The 23,856-nt window shown below is 38.0% G+C and overlaps 1 protein-coding gene across 1 annotated transcript in view; it reads right to left on the minus strand.

Annotated features, from left to right (window-relative positions):
• ACVR1C (activin A receptor type 1C) overlaps positions 622-23,856 on the minus strand; it is a 55,307-nt gene continuing 32,072 nt past the window's right edge. Inside the window, exons 3-8 of the mRNA XM_005676114.3 lie at positions 23,568-23,798; positions 20,852-21,019; positions 19,416-19,572; positions 14,909-15,033; positions 12,725-12,855; positions 622-1,026 (exon numbers count right to left, since the gene is read on the minus strand). Of these exons, the coding sequence (XP_005676171.1) occupies positions 901-1,026; positions 12,725-12,855; positions 14,909-15,033; positions 19,416-19,572; positions 20,852-21,019; positions 23,568-23,798 (938 nt within the window). The 3' untranslated portion in view covers positions 622-900. The remainder of the gene's footprint in view (positions 1,027-12,724; positions 12,856-14,908; positions 15,034-19,415; positions 19,573-20,851; positions 21,020-23,567; positions 23,799-23,856) is intronic.

Raw genomic sequence — 23,856 nt, forward strand, 5'->3', positions numbered from 1 at the left:
TGTTTGACTAAACCACAAATATCATCATGAAAGATGTTGTTTCTCCACAGGGAGAAGAAATACTGTAGGAATTAAAGGGAAAGTAGGAAGCTAGCTGAACCTACCATGTGGATTATCACAAGATTCAGACCTAACGCCGGCTCTATCACTAGCTGTGTCACTTTGGGACATTTCTCAATGATTCAAAACGTCAGGTATCTCATGTGAAAATAAGAGAAAGTAACAATCTCAGTGACTTTCAAACTGTTTGTCTCAGGAGCTGCTATGGTTGTGCATTATGACGAGGAGGAGGACAGGGAAGGAGAAACCAAGTAAGTGATCTGATCTCACTTCCATCTTCCAATCAAGCAGTTCTACTTTTACGTATTTTGTATCCTAAACTCCAGAGCACTGTTTAATTTTTTAAAGGTCCTATTCATTTTTTTTTAAATAGAGGAAAACATAGATTATATAATCTAAAAATTTTGTTTAGATATAATATGTTCCAGTTCACATTTTTAATGAAAAGTTTTCATCTCGGGGGAAAAAAAATGGGCTTTTATATTTTTTTCTATTCATTCATGTGCTCCTGATTCAAGTAAAATAAAACTTTAATAACTTTTATTACTTTATATAGCTTATTTTATACTTTTGTAATATGTTCCTTAAATAAAAAGATGAGTTGATGCGCTGCTTTTCAAAATAAAATTAAAGACAACATGGGGAGTAGATGACATCAACTCCAGCCCACACTTGACTTTAGTTATTTTTTCATGGTGCCTTTGGGCACTTAAATACTGCACTATATTATCTTTGAGGTAGAACAAAAACAAGGACAAAACAAAGGCAAAAAATTCACATAAAAAGGGAAAATGAGAAAGAAAGCTGTGAGATTATTTCTTTTTAACATGATTTTCATCATCAGGCTTTGCAGTCGTCTTTGACGCAAAGTTGAGATATAGTCTTCTTAATCCGAAGAGCGGTTAGCCGTGCTGCCCCATTGGCATACCAACACTCGCGCATTATTCTCCCCATGACTCGGAGTGCCTCAAGAGAAAAAAAAATCAAAATCTTCAGCACAAAACACAATACAAGAGAAGAAAAATCACAAACACAGGAATTGATGCTAAGCTCTGATACAGAAATAGTAAATTAATAGGAGAAGGAGATCAGGGTCAAATCACCTCAAAAATCCTGTCCAGGGTGTCTCCCCTCAGACAGACACCAGGGTGTCTCCCTTCAAACACAGACTGGGTCGTCTTCACTCAGGCAGAGATTAGAGTCTCCGCTGAGACAAGGATCACGTGGTAACCAGAAGAGAGGACCGGTCTCCTCTCAACAAGGGTCAAGGCACCTCTCCTTAGAAAAATACTAGAGCACCTCCTCTCAGACAGAACCAGGGTGATTTCTTTCAGAAAAAAGACCAGGGAAACTCCCTTCAGAAAGGCATCAGAGTGTCTCCCCTCAGAAAAGAACCAGGGCTTCCTTGCTGGTCTAGTGGTTAAGAATCTGCCTGCTAATGCAGGGGACATGGGTTCGATCTCTGGTCTGGGAAGATCCCAGATGCTGGAGGAACTAAGCCTGTACACCGCAACTACTGAGCCTGCACCCTAGAGCCCTCAAGCTGCAACTACTGAAGCCTGCACACCTAGAGCTGGTGCTCTGCAACAAGAGAAGACGTCAGTGAGAAGCCCATGTACTGCAACCAAGAGTAGCCCCTGCTCAGTGCAACTAGAGAAAGCCAAAGCTCAGCAATGAAGACCCAGTGCTGAAAATGATAAATAAACAAATCTGAGGGAAAAAAAACCCAGAAACTAGAGCATTTCCCCAGAGACAGAGACCAGGGTCCTCCTCTCATAAAAAGATCAGAGTGTCTCCTCTTGACAGAGACCAGAGGGATTTCTCTTAGAAAAAGACCAGAGCTCTACCTTCAGACAGAGACCAAAGTGTCTCACCTCAGACAAGGACCATGGCTTCTCCTCTCAGGCAGAGACCAGGACAACTTTTCTCAGAAAAAGACCAGGGTGTCTCTCCTCAGAAAGACACCAGAGCATTTTCCCATACACACAGCAAGGTGTCCATTCTTGGGGACCAGTGAGTCTCCTCTCAGAGAAGGACAAACGCAGCTCTCCTCAAACAGAGAGCAGGACGTCCCCTTCTGAAAGGAACCAGGGCATCTGACCTTGAACATAGATGGGCATCTCCTCTCAGAGGAACCAGAGCATCTCCTCACCGAAAGAGATCAAGGTAACTCACAAAAAGACCAGGGCATTTCCCCTCCAAGAAAAAGGTTTTGCCCCTCAGACACAGACTTGTGTGTCCCCTCTCAGAAAGGAACCAGAGTGTCTCCCCTCAGACAAGGACCAGGGCATCCCCCCTCAGAAAGGGGCCCCAGCAACTTCTCTCACAGACAAGGGCTTTCCCTTCAGACAGAGACCAGAGCATCTCCCCCTAGATAAGGACCATGGCATCCCAGACCGAGAATGACCAGGACAACTTCTTTCAGAAAAAGTTCACGATGCTTCCCTTCAGCCAGACCTGAATGCTCCCTTCAGCTAGTGTTCAGGGTGTCTCCCCTGTGACAGAGATCAGGGTGTCTCTTCTCAGAAAGGGACCAGGGTGTTTCCTCTCAGAAAGAGACTAGAGTGTCTCCCCTCAGACAGACACCACGGAGACTTCTATCACGTAAAGACTGGGGCTCTCCCCTAGACAGTGGGAGGGCCTCTTTTCAGACAGAGACCTGGGGGTCTCCCCTATGACAGAGAACTGTCATCTCCCCTCAGACAGTGTCCACAGATTCTCCCCTGTGACATGAACCGTGTGACTTCTCTCAGAAAAAGACCAGGATATGTCCTCTCATAAAGGAGCCAGGAGGTCTGCTCTGCACTCAGGCAGAGTGCATGGCCCATTGCTTGCTAGATGGTTTGCAGCTATCATTTGTGGACCTTGAAGGTGGCTATAGGAGATGATAGGGAGCCTTTGCTCAATGGCATTTTGGTTTATGGAATTATACTATTATATTTAAGGGCATGTTTGATTAGCATAAGGTGAAATGAAGATCAGTTTCATTTAATCTTTTCTATAGAGATTAGTTATTTATTTGGCTTCCACCTACTATGTTAAACATAATTTTAGGAAAGAGAATGTGGTCACCTTATACTACATCCTTTTAGAGTAAGTAAAATCAATTGAATAGCTTTATCTTCTTGAGAATCTCAATAATCATTTAAATGCAATTAGTTAATATTTTCATGCATTTTATGTATGCATTTTATGAAAATTTTCCTCTTCCTTCAAGCTGCATAAAAAATTATATGCTTTCAATTAAGAAATTATATATGTTATACATAAAATAGCTAACAATTTCTACCCTTGGGCTTTCAGAGCATATAAGCTTTCTTGAAAACCTTTATAGTGAAATTAACACCATGACCTGACAGCCCCACCCATCAGCAGAAAATTGGATTAAAGATTTACTGAGCATGGCCCCGCCCATCAGAACAAGACCCAGTTTCCCCCTCAGTCAGTCTCTGTCATCAGGAAGCTTCCAAAAGCCTCTCATCCTTCTCCATCAGAGGGCAGACAGACTGAAAACCACAATCACAGAAAACTAACCAATCTGATCACATGGACCACAGCCCTGTCTAACTCAGTGAAACTATGAGCCATGCCGTGTAGGGCCACCCAAGACAGACGGGTCATGGTGGAGACTTCTGACAAAATGTGGTCCGCTGGAGAGGGGAATGGCAAACCACTTCAGTACTCTTGCCTTGAGAACCCCACGAACCGTATGAAAAGGCAAAAAGGTAGGACACTGAAAGATGAACTCCCCAAGTCAGTAGGTGCCCAAAATGCTACTGGAAATCAGTGGAAAAATAACTCCAGAAAGAATGAAGAGAAGGAGGCAAAGCAAAAATAACACCCATTTGTGGATGTGACTGGTGATGGAAGTAAAATCCAGTGCTGTAAAGAGCAATATTGCGTAGGAACCTGGAATGTTAGGTCCATGAATCAAGGCAAATTAGAAGGGGTCAAACAGGAGATGGCAAGAGTAAACATGAACATTCTAGGAATCATCTAACTAAAATGGACTGGAATGGGTGAATTTAACTCAGTTGACCATTATATCTACCACTGTGGGCAGGAATCCCTTAGAAAAAATAAAGTAGCCATCACAGTCAACAAAAGAGTCCAAAAGGCAGTACCTGGATGCAATCTCAAAAATGACAGAATGATCTCTGTTTGTTTCCAAGGCGAACCATTCCACATCACAGTAATCCAAGTCTATGCCCTGACCAGTAATGCTGAAGAAGCTGAAGTTGAATGGTTCTATGAACACCACAAGACCTTCTAGAACTAACACTCAAAAAGGATGTCCTTTTCATTATAGAGGACTGGAATGTAAAAGTAGGAAGTCAAGAGATAACTGGAGTAACAGTCAAATTTGGCTTTGTAGTACAGAATGAAGCAGGGCAAAGACTAAGAGTTTTGCCAAGAGAATGCACTGGTCATAGCAAACACCCTCTTCCAGCAACACAAGAGACGATTCTACACATGGACATCACCAGATGGTTAATACCAAAATCAGAGTGATGATATTCTTTGCAGCCGAAGATGGAGAAGCTCTATACAATCAGCAAAAGCAAGACCAGGAGATGACTGTGGCTTAGATCATTAACCCCTTATGGCAAAATTCAGACTTAACTTGAAGAAAGTAAGGAAAAACTACTAGAACATTCAGGTATGACCTAAATCTGCTGCTGCTGCTAAGTCACGTCAGTCATGTGCGACTCTCTGCAACCTCATAGTCTGCAGCCCATCAGGTTCCTGTCCCTGGGATTCTCCAAGCAAGAATACTGCAGTGGGTTGCCATTTCCTTCTCCAGTGCATGAAAGTGAAAAGTGAAAGTGAAGTCGCTCAGTCGTGGCCGACTCTTTGAAAACCCATGGACTGTGGCCTACCAGCCTCCTCTGTCCATGGGATTTCCCAGGCAAGAGTACTATAGTGGGTTGCCATTGCCTTCTCCCTGACCTAAATCTAATATCTTATGATTGATTATACAGTGGAAGTGACAAAGAGATTCAAGGGATTAGATCTGATAGAGTGCCCGAAGAACTATGGACGGAGGTTTGTGACATTGTACAGGAGGCAGGGATCAAGACCTATCCCCAAGAAAAAGAAATGCAAAAAGGCAAAATGATTGTCTGAAGAGGCCTTACAAATAGCTATGAAAAGAACAGAAGTAAAAAGCAAAGGATAAAAGGGAATATACACACATTTGAATGCAGAGTTCCAAAGAATAGCAAGGAGAGAAAAGAAAGCTTTCTTCAGTGATCAATGCAAAGAAATAGAAGAAAACTATAGAATGGGAAAGACTAGAGATCTCTTCAAGTAAATTAGAGATACCAAGGGAACATTTCATGCAAAGGTGGGTACAATAAAGGACAAAAATTATTTAACTTATATGCAGAGTACATCATGAGAAATGCTAGACTGGAAGAAACACAAGATGGAATCAAGATTGCTGGGAGAAATACCAATAACCTCAGATATGCAGATGACACCACCCTTATGGCAGAAAGTGAAGAGGAACTAAAAAGCCTCTTGATGAAAGTGAAAGTGGAGAGTGAAAAAGTTGGCCTAAAGCTCAACATTCAGAAAATGAAGATCATGGTATCTGGTCCCATCACTTCATGGGAAATAGATGGGAAAACAGTGGAAACAGTGTCAGACTTTATTTTGGGGGGCTCCAAAATCACTGCAGATGGTGATTGCAGCCATGAAATTAAAAGACGCTTACTCCTTGGAAGGAAAGTTATGACCAACCTAGATAGCATATTCAAAAGCAGAGACATTACTTTGCCAACAAAGGTACGTCTAATCAAGGCTATGGTATTTCCTGTGGTAATGTATGGATGTGAGAGTTGGACTGTGAAGAAGGCTGAGCGCCGAAGAATTGATGCTTTTGAACTGTGGTGTTGGAGAAGACTCTTGAGAGTCCCTTGGACTGCAAGGAGATCCAACCAGTCCATTCTGAAGGAGATCAGTCCTGGTTGTTCTTTGGAAGGAATGATGCTAAAGCTGAAACTCCAGTACTTAGGCCACCTCATGCGAAGAGTTGACTCATTGGAAAAGACTGTGATGCTGGGAGGGATTGGGGGCAGGAGGAGAAGTGGACGACAGAGGATGAGATGGCTGGATGGCATCACTGACTCAATGGGCACAAGTGAGTGAACTCCGGGAGATGGTGATGGACAGGGAGGCCTGGCGTGCTGTGATTCATGGGGTTGCAAAGAGTCGGACACGACTGAGTGACTGAACTGACTGAACATAAGCAGAAGACATTAAGAAGCGGTGGCAAGAATACACAGAAGAACTATGCAAAAAAGATCTTTACAACCCAGATAACAATGGTAAGATCACTCACCTAGAGCCAGACATCCTGGAATGCGAAGTCAAGTGGGCTTTAGGAAGCGTCACTAGGAACAAAGCTAGTGAAGGTGATGGAATTCCAGTTGAACTATTTCAAATCCTAAAAGATGATGCTGTGAAAGTACTGCACAAAATATGCCAGCAAATTTGGAAAACTCAGCAGTGGCCACAGGACTGGAAAAGGTCAGTTTTCATTCCAATCCCGAAGAAAGGCAATGCCAAAGAATGCTCAAACAATTGCACAATTGTACTCATCTCACACGCTAGCAAAGTAATGCTCAAAATACTCCAAGCCAGGCTTCAACAGTATTTTAGCCATGAACTTTCAGATGTTCAAGCTGGATTTAGAAAAGGCAGAGGAACAAGAGATCAAATTGCCAACATCCATTGGATCATCGAAAAAGCAAGACAGTTGCAGAAATCATCTACTTCTGCTTAACTGACTATGCTAAAGCCTTTGACTATGTGGATCACAATAAACTGTGGAAAATTCAAGAGATGGGAATACAGACCACCTGACCTGCCTCCTGAGAAAACTGTATGAAGGTCAGGGGGTCTGGTATTCAGAATATGTGTACAGAAATCTTTATGCAACACTTAGTACTGGACATGGAACAACAGACTGGTTCCAATAGGAAAAGGAGTATGTCAAGGCTGTATATTATCACCTTGCTTATTAACTTATATGCACAGTACATCATGAGAAACGCTGAGCTGGATGAAGCACAAGCTGGAATCAAGATTGCTGAGAGAAATATCAACAACCTTGGATATGCAGATGACACTACCCTAATGGTAGAAAGTGAAGAAGAACTAAAGAGTCTCTTGATGAAAATGAAAGAAGAGAGTGAAAAAGAAAGCTGTGGTACATATACACAATGGAGTATTACTCAGCCATCAAAAAGAATACATTTGAATCAGTTCTAATGAGGTGGATGAAACTGGAGCCTATTATACAGAGTGAAGTAAGCCAGAAAAAAAAACACCAATACAGTATACTAACACATATATATGGAATTTAGAAAGATGGTAACGATAACCCTGTATGTGAGACAGCAAAAGAGACGCAGATGTACAGAACAGACTTTTTGACTCTGTGGGAGAGGGAGAGGGTGGGATGATTTGGGAGAATGGCATTGAAATATGTATAATATCATAGAAAAAATGAATCGCCAGTCTAGGTCAATGCAGGATACAGGATGCTTGGGGCTGGTGCACTGGGATAACCCAGAAGGATGGTATGGGGAGGGAGGTGGGACGGGGGTTCAGGAGTGGGAACTTATGTACACCTGTGGTGGATTCATGTTGATGTATGGCAAAACCAATACAGTATTGTAAAGTTAAAAATAAATAAATACATAAATTTAAAAACCCTCAAAATTCAGAAAGCTAAGATCATGGCATCCAGTCCCATCACTTCATGGCAAATAGATAGGGAAACAAAGGAAACAGTGACAGACTTTATTTTGAGGGGGATCCAAAATCACTGCAGATGGTGACTGCAGCCATGAAATTAAAAGACAATTGCTCTTTGGAAGAAAAGTTATGACCAACTTAGACAGCATATTAAAAAGCAGACACATTAGTTTTCCAAAAAAGATCTGTCTAGTCAAAGCTATGGCTTTTCCAATAGTCATGTATGGATGTGAGAGTTGGACTATAAAGAAAGCTGAGTGCTGAAGAATTGATGCTTTTGAACTGTGGTGTTGGAGAAGACTTTTGAAAGTCCCTTGGACTGCAAGGAGATCCAACCAGTCCATCCTAAGGGAAATCAGTCATGAATATTCATTGCAAGGACTGATGCTGAAGCTGAAACTCCATTACTTTGGCCACCTGATGTGAAGAACCGACTCATTGGAAAAGACCCTGATGCTGGGAAAGATTGAAAGTGGGAAGAGAAGGGAACAACAGAGGATGAGATGGTTGGAAGGCATCACCGACTCAATGGACATGAGTTTGAGTAAACTCTGGGAGTTGGTGATGGACAGGGAGGCCTGACCTGCTGCAGTCCACAGTGTCGCCTAGACTTGGACAGACTGAGCGACTGAACTGAACAGTGAAATTAAGATATTTTTTAAAATTCTGTAAAAATACAGATATTAACACTATACAGGATATACATTTTCCTTTAATTGAAATTTAAAATTTCATTAAATTAATTTAATTATGGGAATATTTACTATTCTACAAAATGACTATTCTACAAAATATTCTAAGAAAGGACGTGAAAGACAAAAATGGATATGGGATGGGCTGGAAATTCCCTGTGTTGATCTGGATAGTATGTATACACGTATTTTCTTTCTTAAGTCATCAAGCTGGACACTAAACTTTATGCATTTTATCATATGTAAATTATACCACAATAAAATAATGATAAAAATCAGTGAACTGGTAAATAAATAAGATAAATATTCAGAGGGGAAAACAATGAGAAGGCATGAATCCAGAGTGGTAAAAGAAATCACTGTAGCAAGGAGCTGCTCTGGGGGCTTCTTTGGATCTTACAGTCTAGAATTTCAAAATTGATGGGCTACATGTGAAAGACAGGAAACATAGTTTGAAGCACACAAAAAGTGTCAGATGAAGGTGTTTACAAAGTCTAGACTGTAAGGATGAATTGGTCGTAGAAGGAACTTTGTAAAGAAAATTGTCTAAATCTTGACACTTGGTAAAGAAAAAAAATCAAACCTTAGCCTTATGATGTTGCAGTAAACCTGAGTTCATAATGAAAATTCACAAGTAGATGAGGAAACAAACCATCTTTAACAAGAGGCAGTTAAAACAAAAAATAGGAAAATCAAACCTATCAAAACACTAGATGTTATAGTTAAACGATACGAAAAATAAAATAAGTAAAAAGCAAAGAGAAAAGTCTAAACATTAGTATAAAAAAGTATATTTATAAAAGAAAAAGTACCTTTCATGTCAGTAAAACTTGACATGAAAAATATAACCATTATAATAAAAACCTAAATGGATAAGTTAAATGACAGATAGTGCTGTGCTGTGCTAAGTCGCATCATTTGTATCTGACTCTTCATGACTGTATGGACTATAGCCCACCAGGCTCCTCCATCCATGGGATTCTCCAGGTAAGACTATTGGAGTGGGTTGCCATGTCTTCCTCCAGGGGACCTTCCCAACCCAGGGATGGTAAAATTCGCATCTCTTGCAGCTCCCTCTTTGGCAGGTGGGTTCTTCACTACTAGTGCCACCTAGGAAGCCCAAATGGCAGATTAGACACATGTAAATACAGAATTGGTGAACTGGAAGATAAATATGAGAGATTATTCATAAATGCAGGAATATTGAATAATAGGAAAGAACAAGAGACAAGCAAAGTAAAATGAAAGGTCTAACATGCACACAATGAGTTCTCTAAAAATGGGCAATAAAAACAGGAAAAGATGAACTATTTGAAGAGATAATGGTTCAGAATTTTCCACAACGGAGGACAGTCACAAATCTTAAGAATCAGAAAGCCCAAAACATCCAGGCAAAATTAATCAAGAGATATCCATACCAAATACATCATAGAGAAACTCAGAATGCAAAAGACATAAAGAAGTTCTTAAAGAGGTCTGGAAGAAAAGATAAATTAACTAAAAATAATCTAAAATTAGCTGACTTCTCAACAACAATAATGGAAGTCAGAAGACTGTAGAATAACATCTTTAAAGTACTTAGAGAAAATAACTGTAAACCTAAATTCTAATGCCCAGATAAACTATTTGTTCAGAATTGAGGACAAAATAAAGATGTTTTCAGACACCCAAACACCGAAAGAACTTAAAACTTCTAGATCCTCACTAAAAAGCAATTCAAATAAAATACATTTAAAAGATGCACATGAAGAAATCAGAAAATTACCTTAAAATGAAGCTCTGAGAGCCAAGAAGGATGTTGAACAAAGAACATGATAAACATGTTCACAATTTCAGAAAAAAACGATGATGGAGTAAAACTCTCATGAATATCTAATATGTGGGATTAATACAAAACAAAAGGGAACTAAAATATTGGGCAAAAATGAACAAATTCATTGCATAAAATATCGAAAATTCATTGTATAAAAATGAAATTGTTAGGCTTATTCTAGGAATGCATGATTGGTTTAATAGTGGAAAATCCATAAATGCAATCTATCACAATAAGACACTAAAGCAGAAATGACATATCACCTCAGAGATAGGAAGAAAGCTTTTATCAAACCAAAGTCAGGTTTTATGAGCAAAACCCAAAGCAAAAATGGCATTCAAAGGTGAGACATGTGGAGGCAATACTATCATCCCTTCCAGGCAACATTATACTGGAAGTCCTAGAAATTGCAATAACAAAGCTATGAGGATTAGTTCTAGAACTCTCATTATTTGGAGGTAATGATCATCTATGTGGACACTCTAAAAGAATCTACAGTTGTATATCCTAAAGAAATAATTTGTACAGACATATACACCCAGAGCAGTGTTGTTCTAAAAGAAGCTAAAAATCACACATATGACAATCAACAGCAGAATGAAAAATAGAAATTGTGCTATATCCATACAATAGAATACTATACAGATATGAAAATAAAACCAATAATAGCTGTACTATATAAGATAAAGCTAAAAAAAACTAAGAAGAATATCCATAGTATCAATAATATATTTCATAAATAAACAAAAGTTAGCCATAAATATATAGCTAAATTCTAAAGAAAAGAAAAGTAATAATAAAATGATTAGTTACAATAGCACCTCTCAGAGGGGTGAAGAATATTCAAAAGTATTAGAAGTGTTCTATTTTTTTAATGCGAAATTCTAATATTATCTTTTAAATTTATATATATGTTAATATTCTTTCATTTATGCATGAAATGGTTAATGTTAGAAAAAGTTTTAATTTAATTTCAATTTTGTTATAAATGCCTCAAATTCTGCTTCTAAAATAAGTATATTTTACCTACATAGAATACTTTACCTGTATTCTAAACAAAATAGAAATATCAGGACATAAATCTTGCCTTAAATAGAAAATGAGTTGAGTGAAACATGAAGGAAAGGAAAAATGAGGGAAAAATTAACTGTTTAAGACATGACATATGACAAAGCCAAAACTAAAAGATGTCACCTAAAAAAAGACCTCAAGCATTATACATAAACATGATCGAAGATAAACAGTTGTAATTGGGATAGGGAGATTAAAGCATTAAAATAGTTTTGGAATTTGTTAGATGATTTATAGTCTTTCCCTTACCTTCCCTTCTACTTCCTGTGGGAGTTAGAAAAATCTTTCTCTTCACATAGGCAAAACAAGCATTGCAATATATCTGCTCTATGATGGTTACTACATGTGTGGTTCAGGATAAGGAGATAAGCAACAATGATCCCTGCCATGGGGAAGTTTTCTGACGAAAGAAAACTGTAAGTTAGGGATTAAGAATAATTTGTTGAATATAAGGATGACTAAAACTGTAATAATCGTGTAGCACAAACACTGACTACCCTCTGAATATGCCTGCGTTTCTGACATCCCCAGCCCCCTTCAGTTAGATGAGACTGTGTAATTGGTTCTGGTCTATGAACCATGAGTGGAAGTGCTGTGTGTCACTTGCTGCTGCTGCTGCTAAGTCGCTTCAGTCGTGTCCGACTCTGTGTGACCCCATATACGGCAGCCCGCCAGGCTCCCCCGTCCCTGGGATTCTCCAGGCAAGAATACTGGAGTGGGTTGCCATTTCCTTCTCCAATGCATGAAACTGAAAAGTGAAAATGAAGTCGTTCAGTCGTATCTGACTCTTAGCGACCCCATGGACTGCAGCTCACCAGGCTCCTCCATCCATGGGATTTTCCAGGCAAGAGTACTGGAGTAGGGTGCTATTGCCTTCTCCAGTGTTTCACTTGAGGCAAAGCATTAGAGAGCTGGTGTCTGACTTTCTAGCTTCTCCCTTCCCCTGACCTATACCTCTGGAACTATGGGATGAAATAGCAGCATCTCAAGTCAAAGTCACCTGGATTACTGAGTCACCAAATATAGCACTGATGCTGATGGAAGTTGCCTAACCTGTAAGGGACCTGGCATAGCAGGAAATAAAGTCTTATGTAAAGTCACTGGGATGTCAAGGTAGTGCCTGTCACATAATTTAGCATTACGATACCAACAGCTAATGGGAATAAAATCCTTCTGAAGCTTATACAAAGACATATACCCACATACCTGAAATGAACTGGAGGCCTAGATTAAGAGAAAGAAACTACATGGTGTCTGAAAATCTTCTGATACTTGCCTCAAAATTATAATGGGAAAAATATATATAAGAACATAGCCTTACTTCACAGCTTTGCCACTGGTTTGGAATACTTGGTCGGAACTTCTGGTCACAAACAACCTTCCTCATTTCTTCTACCGAGGGATCTGAGGGCACCATGTCATAATAAGGCAACTGGTACTCCTCAACAATTCCTATAAAAAATTTACATAATAAATTTCCTGGTGTGAATAATAAAGATATTTATTTGAAAATAATACCAATTAAGTTTTCTAGGAACAAGTGGCATGCTGGAAAACTGGAAAATCAGGCTTATTCAAATTATGTATCACTGTAATAATCAGACCTACAAGAGGAAAGCTCTCAGTTGAGTAGTTATATGTTTATAAAATTTTTATTATGAAAATTTATATAATTTTGATAATTATATGATATAAAATAAAAATATATAATTATTATATAAAATATACTGTTTTACATTATATATTACACTTAATTTTATATAAAAACATTATTACATTTCTAGAACTTTTAACTATAAAATATAATTTTATATTATAAAATTACATAAATTTGGATTTCCATAAAATGCCATCATGCAATTCAAAAGTAATACCTAATTGCAAAATTTATAGCAGAGCCTCATTGATCTGTGAATGATGTATATTTCTCTATGAATAAAGTATGTTTATCCTTTTCAAAACAAAATGGCTTTCTTCTTCTTGAAAATTATTAGGTAACTTTTCAAAAGCTGAGTTTTTTAACATTTGGATTTTAGAAGTACTACATCAGAGAATGTTCCAGAGAAATGGCCAAAAGTATTTGAAGATGATCTTAATTATCAAAATGATACTTGAATTTAAGAATTTTCTTACAAAATCAGTCTAATTAACTATGCTTTTTTTAATTTAAGTATATAAAAAGTGCCATAATTAGAAAGTGAAATTCAAATCATGTTACTAAATTAGTATTTCAACTATGGAAGAAAATTTAAAGATAAAAATCTAAAAGCAAATCTAGGCAAATATCGGTATGAAATTTGAAAAAATAATAACAAATATTTTTGAATCTTGCAATCTATTGAGTATCTATCTAAGCCCTTTACATGTTTTAACTAATTATTCCTCAAAACCAGTGACTAAAGAAAATACCAGATTATCCCATGTTTACAGAATCAGTAAACTGAGGCACAAAGTGTGGTGAATTTGCTCAAGGTTACGTCACTACTGAGTGGCAGATCTGGAACTCAGTCCCAAGTTTGGGGATTCCAGCGTCCATGTTTTGCTTCTGCACCACTCTATTGCTTCTATAAACAGTTTCATCTTCCTGAATATTTCACTATCTAACCTAGGAATAAAAGGGGAAAAGCATGTTTCCTCATTCAAATATAATTTTAACCTTGTAAGGTTTTCATTTTTTAAAAAAATAAGATTGAGGTAAGGCAAAATGACATCAATACAAAATGCAATAACTGACAGTGGTTTAATCTTGACAGTTACTGTTTACAGAGTAGGCTCTGTACTAAAAGCTTTACATGAGTTAATTGAATTAGTCCATTAAATCCTTAAAGCCCAAGAGGTCAGTTTTATTATCTTCATTCTACAGACAAGGAAAGTGAGCCCACAGGCCTCACCTATAGTCGGATATTCAGGAAGTTGCTAAACCAAGGCTTAGGCCTAACTCTGTCTCACTTGAAACTGAAAACTCTAAATCATTTTCTACCAGGATTTTACTTTTCTCCACTGATGCAACAATTTCATCAGCCCGTGTTTACAGGGTTTCATCCTCCCAAATTCTTCCTCTCGTTAATCTCAAAACTGCTGGGAGCAGAATCAGGAAGTTAGCCTTTGCTCACCTCTGCCCTCCACTTTAATTCTCACATATTCATCATCACCGAAAAGAAAAGAACAAGAAAAGCCTGAGAACCAGAACACTTCAATTTAAATCCTGTAGCCCTGGCAAGGCATTTAGCTTCTTTGGGTTTCATTTCTGATATAAAATAGGAAAACACCTTGAACAGAAAAAATTTCAAGGGCTTTGCAAAATATTATTATGGAAACCAGAATTATTAGAACTAAGCAGTAATTACAACTTAAAATCTCCATTCTGTTCAAGATACTCCATTTTTACCACTGGAAAGATATCACCAAAAGATAATCTTTTAAATATTAAGAAATAATTTGATATAGTGCATTGAATTCAAGCACCAAGGAAAGGCAGACACAAAGAGTATTTCCAAAATCTTACCTCCAACTGAACACCTCCGGGCTATTTCCCAGTAAACCAGACCAACAGAATAGATGTCAGCTCGTTTGAAGGACTCAAAGATATTCACATTTATTGTATCATCAAGCATTTCAGGGGCCATATACCTTCAAAAACATGCATATTTCAGATTACATCTATGATTTTATAGCAGTCTGGTAAAACACACTCTTAATTAATCCTGATATATAAGTTAAGGCAGTTTACATCAAATTTACAGGTTGATCTGAGCCACTATAATAGAATAAAATTAAATAATACAGTTATCAAAAGATAATTTTAAAAACTTTAAAAATAGAACTAGAGGTCATCCTAGTGTTAAAACATGTGGGTCAGGAGCCAAATACTTGGAAAGCACCTAACAGAAAAGATGGGACTCAAGTTCCACCAGCAGTTTGTAGCCAAGAAAGCTCTTTGAGGTCAAGGAGTATATTTTATTCATCATGGTGGGCCTAGTACACAGTGCTCAGAATTATTCCACAAATACCTGCTCCAAATAAACAATTTTATTATATTGGCTTGGCCAATGAACTTTTTGGCCAACTGAATACACTGGCTTTGAAACATATATTCATATTACATACTGGCACCAAGATAATTCAGGATGTTTAAATAGAATTATATCAAATTCTACAATCCATGGGACCTGGCTGAGCCAAGCTGTCCTAGGGAGGTTTTGAGGATTTCTCAGAATAGTGATGTGAGGATGCAACACTATTCCCAATCTTAAGTTTTCAATTCTCTGAAGGAATCTAGTATCCAAGGCTCCCCTGAAGTACAGGTTAAAGCTTGCTTTTTAAAGGGAAAAGAGGAGAGATCTCTTAGGGCTTGCCCAGTCTGAATAAACCATCCTGAAGTTTTTCTGGGGACCATTAAAGTCTCCCAGGAAACCAAGTGAAGGACTCAGCCTGGAATCTCAAATATGGCTTGGACACTAACTATACCAGCTTAGAAATTCTCTACTCTCAAGGGCTTTTAACTCCAGGGAAGTGTTTTGGTTGTTTCTGATTTCAAGGTCAATAAACCTGGAATTATACTAAATAGCACAGATCCTGAAATTCAAATGAAAGGAAATGGAAGTATGCTGGCCATATGGCTACAGTCTGGCTATAAGAGGAAAACACCATAAATCCCATTACTAATGGGTCTGTCCTGACATATGTGTGGTATGCTCTATTTATATCCTGTTTGTTCGTAACTTTCAGAGATTCCGTTCCTTGGAAGTGGGAACTGTGTCCAAACTCATAGTATCTTAATACACATCAACTTGGGAGACTTCGGGATAAGTACAATCATAAGATAACTATCAGTTCAGTTCAGTCGTGTCCGACTCTTTGCAACCCCATGAATCACAGCACGCCAGGCCTCCCTTTCCATCACCAATTCCCGGAGTTCACTAAGACTCATGCCCATTGAGTCAGTGATGCCATCCAGCCATCTCATCCTCTGTCGTCCCCTTCTCCTTCTGCCCCCAATCCCTCCCAGCATCACAGTCTTTTCCAATGAGTCAACTCTTCGCATGAGGTGGCCAAAGTACTGGAGTGTCAGCTTTAGCATCATTCCTTCCAAAGAAATCCCAGGGCTGATCTCCTTCAGAATGGACTGGTTGGATCTCCTTGCAGTCCAAGGGACTCTCAAGAGTCTTCTCCAACACCACAGTTCAAAAGCATCGATTCTTCAGCACTCAGCTTTCTTCACAGTCCAACTCTCACATCCATACATGACCACAGGAAAAACCATAGCCTTGACTAGACGGACCTTTGTTGGCAAAGTAATATCTCTGCTTTTGAATATACTATCTAGGTTGGTCATAACTTTTCTTCCAAGGAGTAAGTGTCTTTTAATTTCATGGCTGCAATCACCATCTGCAGTGATTTTGGAGCCCAGAAAACTAGAGTCTGACACTGTTTCTACTGTTTCCCCATCTATTTCCCATGAAGTGATGGGACCAGATGCCATGATCTTCATTTTCTGAATGTTGAGCTTTAGGCCAACTTTTTCACTCTCCACTTTCACTTTCATCAAGAGGCTTTTTAGTTCTTTTTCACTTTCTGCCATAAGGGTGGTGTCATCTGCATATCTGAGATTATTGATATTTCTCCTGGCAATCTTGATTCCAGCTTGTGCTTCTTCCAGCCCAAAGTTTCTCATGATGTATTCTGCATATAAGTTAAATAAGCAGGGTGACAATATACAGCCTTGACGTACTCCTTTTCCTATTTGGAACCAGTCTGTTGTTTCACATCCAGTTCTAATTGTTGCTTCCTGACCTGCATACAGGTTTCTCAAGAGGCAGGTCAAGTGGTCTGGTATTCCCATCTCTTTCAGAATTTTCCACAGTGTATTATGATCCACACAGTCAAAGGGTTTGGCATAGTCAATAAAACAGAAATAGATGTTTTTCTGTAACTCTCTTGCTATCTCCAAGATCCAGCCGATGCTGGGAATTTGATCTCTGGTTCCTCTGCCTTTTCTAAAACCAGCTTGAACATCTGGAAGTTCATGGTTCACGTATTGCTGAAGCCTGGCTTGGAGAATTTTGAGCATTACTTTACTAGCGTGTGAGATGAGTGCAATTGTGCAGTAGTTTGAGCATTCTTTGGCATTGCCCTTCTTTGGGATTGGAATGAAAACTGACCTTTTCTGGTCCTGTGGCCACTGCTGAGTTTTCCAAATTTGCTGGCATATTGAGTGCAGCACTTTCACAGCATCATCTTTCAGGATTTGAAATAGCTCCACTGGAATTCCATCACCTCTACTGCTGCTGCTGCTACTGCTGCTAAGTCGCTTCAGTCGTGTCCGACTCTGTGCGATCCCATAGACGGCAACCCACTAGGCTCCCCCATCCCTGGGATTCTCCAGGCAAGAACACTGGAATGGGTTGCCATTTCCTTCTCAAATGCATGAAACTGAAAAGTCAAAGTGAAGTCGCTCAGTCCTGTCCAACTCTTAGCGACCCCATGGACTACAGCCCACCAGGCTCCTCAGTCCATGGGATTTTCCAGGCAAGAGTACTGGAGTGGGGTGCCATTGCCTTCTCCGATTAGCTTTGTTCATAGTGATGCTTTCTAAGGCCCTCTTGACTTCACATTCCAGGATGTCTGGCTCTAGGTGAGTGATCACACCATCGTGATTATCTGGGTCGTGAAGATCTTTTTTGTACAGTTCTTCTATGTATTCTTGCCACCTCTTCTTAATATCTTCTTCTTCTGTTAGGTCCATACCATTTCTGTCCTTTATTGAGACCATCTTTGCATGAAATGTTCCCTTGGTATCTCTAATTTTCTTGAAGAGATCTCTAGTCTTTCCCATTCTGTTGTTTTCCTCTATTTCTTTGCATTGATTGCTGAGGAAGGCTTTCTTATCTCTTTTTGCTATTCTTTGGAACGCTGCATTCAGATGCTTATATCTTTCCTTTTCTCCTTTGCTTTTCCCCTCTCTTCTTATCACAGCTATTTGTAAGGCCTCCCCAGACAGCCATTTTGGTTTTTTGCATTTCTTTTCCATGGGGATGTTCTTGATCCCTGTCTCCTGTACAATGTCATGAACCTCAGTCCATAATTCATCAGGCACTCTATCTATCTGATCTAGTCCCTTAAATCTATTTCTCACTTCCACTGTATAATCATAAGGGATTTGATTTAGGTCATACCTGAATGGTCTAGTGGTTTTCCCTACTTTCTTCAATTTAAGCCTGAATTTGGCAATAAGGAGTTCATAATCTGAGCCACAGTCAACTCCTGGTCTTGTTTTTGCTGACTGTATAGATCTTCTCCATCTTTGGCTGCAAAGAATATAATCAATCTGATTTCAGTGTTGACCATCTGGTGATGTCCATGTGTAGAGTCTTCTCTTATGTTGTTGGAAGAGGGTGTTTGCTATATAATAGCACAAATATATATTCATTGTAAGAGTCCCTTACTTATCTGTATATTGATTCTATATCTATTGTTTAGAGTCTGAATATACACAACTAGCCTTGAATTTCAGATCATTTATGAAATATAGAGGCTTTGGAGGAGCTATACCTTGCTGATGTGGTTTTTTTTTTTTTTTCCCTCCTCTCTGTAAGAAAACATATTCTCAGATGTGGCACACTAAAAGTAATATATCACCATCAATTCCATCATTCCTCTATACTGATTCCCCACCCAAATAGCTACTTTCTGTATGATTAAATGCCAACTCTCCTTGCTTTATAGCCATTGTGCCGCTGATTTCTCAGTGAACCAGAGAAGAATTCTTGCTTTCTTAGGCCTAATGATGTTGTATATGCTGCCCTCCTCTCTAAACACATATCCCAGGCATTCATGTTTATGGGACAGTCATAAGTCTTTGGAGTAGGAAATGGCAACCTATTCCAGTATTCTTGCCTGGGAAATGCCATGGACAAAGGAGCCTGGTGGGCTACAGTGCATGATGCAGCATAGACTCGAACACGACTTAGCAACTAAACCACAACATATGCTTCCAAAGTATGTTGTCTTACCTTTTGGTTCCTACTTTAGGGTTCTGAGGTATGTCGATAGTGTTCAGTATTGAATCATGCTTCACAGCCAACCCTAAGTCTGCTATGGCACAAGTTTCACATTTTTTCACTAAGATATTCTTTGATTTTATATCTCGATGAGCGATAGCAGGTTTACCTATGAAGCATAAGATAGATATATTCACTTTTTCCATTACTGAAGACTGAATCTCTCCAAATGGATTCATTTTGAAAGACTTGGCTCAGATGTTACCTTCTAAGAAAGGTCTTCCCTGACCCCTAATCAACATCCCAATTCACCCTTATCAGACTACCCTCATTTTGCCTTCTTCATAGCTTTTATCACTGAGTTATCTTATTTATTTACAGACATTATTTGTCATTCCCAAGTAGACTGTAGGCTACATAAGACAGTGGTTATGTCTTACTCATCACCATTCCTCCTTGCTTAGGATACTAGGTGACATTTAGTAACCACTAAGGGAAAGTATTAGCATTATTACATCCACATAAGAACGTAGCAAATATTCTCCTAAAAAACAAGTTTCAAACTTTTATTATCCTAGACCAAAAGTCCTCAAATTTGGCCCAAAGATCCCTGGGGTCCTTGAAGCTCTTTTCCAATGACATATCTGTGTGATGTCACCTTTTCTTTATACACTTTAACCAATAACAACGTACTGGGGCAGACTAAATGAAGAACAGGTATGAAAATCCAGATATTAAGGAGATTTGCAAATGTGTGAAACAAAACCATTATTTTAGCTAGATTGGGTTTTATATTATAAAATTATGTTTTAAAACTATTTTAATATTAATTATTAATTATTGTACTTTAAGTAAATTAATAAATATTTTTAAATCTCTCAATTTTAGTTTCTAATATAGTAAATATTAACAGATATAACCAACATCCACAAACTTTTGGGTCCTCAATAATTTTTAAGCATTTAAAGGGATCAAGAATCCAAATCTGGAAAGCACTACAGTGACAAGAATAACTTTCTAGAGCCAGTTCTCTATTAACTCAATAAATAGATGAGACAGTGTGTATTATTTGGCTTTCAAATACAAGATATAGAAGTATTTTTAAGATCACCTTACCCTTCCCAATTTGTTAAAAACAGTTCAATTATTTGTAACCTCTGAGAATGGAGCATTTGCTACCAAAGCAAGATCTCTCAGATACATATGCTAAATGGTGACAAGAGAGCCACTAGGAATAAAAATATTATTATGGCTGGTATACAAAATGGTGAGTATGTAGGCAAGAGTTGGCTATATCATACCAAAACCCTCAGCTTTATAAAGTACTTTTAGCGTTTCTTTACATTTGATAACTTTTTGTAATAAACTAAAACCCAGCTGAACACTAAAATACAACTTAGTGCTTCTATCCTCTTATTCAAGGAGAAAAAAAAGTAGAAACTACGTACCTTGTGTACCAACAATCTCCATGTGAAGGTGGGCCAGACCACTAGCTATTGATAGTGCCAGCTTGATCATTCCAGCCACTGTCACTACGTTTCTATTCAAATAGTCATATAAGGAACCCTGTTCATGATATTCAGAGACAAGCCAAAGCTGAGTCCAAGTTCCATTATCTAACAGAAAAATTATTTTGTTGCTGTGAGTTTATGTTAAGAAAGAAGCCAAAAGCTTTTAACCAATGTCAGCATTTAAAGTACATCTGTATTGTTAACAAAGCAAAGTTAATTCCTTCAATGATAATACAGTCTGAGTTAGTAGAATGGCAATTTTCAATGAATTCCTATTGATAGAGTAGAACACATTACATGTACCCACCATCACCATAGGACTCTGTGAGGCATTGATTCCAACAACTGAACAATCCTTTCTTATTCCCTCTATATCAATACCTGCTGGTAATAGCAACCACACTATAGGAGAGACTACTGAGAGATCCATTTAGGCTCAGCATTGTGTTATAAATTATTCTTGAGCTTTTAAGAAAGATTGTACCAATAGGAAACAGAAATATAGCAAATTTACACAAAGTATTATTACTATCATAAAAGCTCTACTATTCCAAGCATGTTCATCTTATTCACCTTTAAAATACGAAGTTTACAATTTCCTTCAAAGCTTATATTAAGTACCAATCACAATTACTAGGCCTTTTCAAAAAAGTTACCTTATTTAACCAAAAGCTAATCCAGTTTATAAAAGATTTTCACCAGAACACAAATTAGCCTAAAAAATTATCTAGGTGTTAAGACTTCCTTTTAGCTTTCAAAATAAAATGCCTACAATAGCCCTGGGAAATCCTGACCAGTTTTTATACTCAGTGAAAAGAAATCATAATTAATGAACATTTGATAAGGAGTTTTTCCACCTAGTGCTTTACATACAAGAGCTCCTGGTTATCCAAATATTTAGTTTCCAAATCCAAGTAGTGATAAAATTTCTGAGGAATTCAAAGATCAACATAACACAATAAATTTTACTAATAAAAAAAAAGACTACATATATTAATAAAACTAATCCTTACTCACACCTCTCTCCCTGCTTAACACCAGTGGCTATCTTTGCCCTCTCCTATCAATGTCTTTGTCAGACAGCTGACTAAAAAGTGAGACTGTAAACATTGCAAAAGACACAGAAATGCATGAAGATGAAAGTGACGTTAGAGACCGTGTGGAATCAAAGCCACAGCCAAGGAGGCCATCAACGAAGCCAAACCAGTTAAACTGAATAAGAAACAATCAAGGGTTATCTTTCTTGTGCACATTATTTTATAATCCAATAAATGTAATGATTAAATTAGGTCCATCAGGATAAACCATATAACTACCGTCATTACTACTTTCATAACATTGCAAATTAGGCTAATTAGTAGATAGTTTAGCTAAATGTTACACAGAGAAAGTATAAGTTCTTAACAACTTAATCAGAAATGTTTCATTTTCAATAGTGTAGTTAAGAATTTGGAAAGAATCTTTTTTTTAAGATTCTCCCTGGCTTTACTTGGTTTTACTCACCTTCTCTCTGGCAAATCAGAAAAGACAAGGCATCAGCAAATGTAACTATGGGCAAAATGTACAACAATAAGCTGCTCTTTGACTATCTAATTAATCATAAATACTTTCATGATCAAGCTTATATTAAATAGAAGTAACCATAGATTTTAAATTTCATAGGTAATGGTAGGTTTCTAATAGCCACAGATAACTTGGTTTTTTAGACAGAGGTTACAGTCAATACCTTTCCAAGGTTCTTAATGAGGATTACTGATTTAAATAATAAAATAATTGACTGGATCAAATTTTGCTCACTTTTGTTCTCTGTTTGTCTTTAAGGGAACTATTTCACAGCCGAATGAGTAAAAGCTATGCAAAAAGAAGAAAGACAGCATAGGTAATACATAGGCTTTATATTCAGTCCCTGATTACTGGGCATGTGACTACTGAATTATATACCAAAAAAGTGATGATCTGTCTTGTTCCACAAATCTCAGAAAGTTTTATTATTTGGGGTTGTTAAACCTCAAGATATAAACCATACCTAAAGTACATTAATTTCACTAAAATTACCTTGCTTGCTACCATTCTAATAAAGTTCACAGAAAACTTGAGTCCTGGAGTTGAATTGTGATGTACAGAGGAAAGTATAGTCCTAACAAAGATGAATATTCACCCATCGTTCATTGGTATTTTTGTATCAATTATCAAAATATTGAAATATTTCTGTCCTGTTTACTTAACAGCTGCTATTCAAAACCTCCAATGGTATTCCTTTGCCCTAGACACCCAAAGCAACTCTGGAACCCTCAAGATGCCTCCATCTTTTTATGACTCAGCAACTAAAGGGATAAAACCTAGCATGGCAGGGTTCTCCCAGAACTCTGTTACAGTTGAAGTTTCTGTTCTGATTGGTTAGTTCCTGTGCCATACCAGTCATCAAATGTTTTAAATATGAAACTGGCTATAGTGTCATCATGGCTATATATCACTCATCTGCCCTGCTTCCTTGTACATTCATTGCACATTTACCTGCAGAGAAGAGGAAAGCATCTTCTTTTTTCAAAAATGAAATCAGACTTTCATGGAGATTAAAACAAAGAGATTATTTATTCTCCTCTGCTAATAAACATAACATTTTATTTGCTGAATTCAATTAGGTTGAAAATACCTTTGTTGTCAGCAGCAATGAAACCAAGGATGTTTTCATGTCTCAGCATAACAGTCTGATAAATTTCTGCCTCTCGAAACCATGATCTTTCATCTCTGGAGGAGAATATTTTCACAGCCACATCTTCCCCACACCATCTTCCATGCCAGACCTCACCAAATCTACCTTTTCCTACTATTTCCTGAAGTACAATTGTCCTTGCAATTGTTCTTTGAACCAACAGAGGCAGACCTAACCAAAGAAAACATGAAACTGATTATTAAAAACAAGTAATGGACAGAAAATAATG

This window comes from Capra hircus, chromosome 2, assembly GCF_001704415.2.
Source record: "Capra hircus breed San Clemente chromosome 2, ASM170441v1, whole genome shotgun sequence".
NCBI classification, from domain to species: domain Eukaryota; kingdom Metazoa; phylum Chordata; class Mammalia; order Artiodactyla; family Bovidae; genus Capra; species Capra hircus.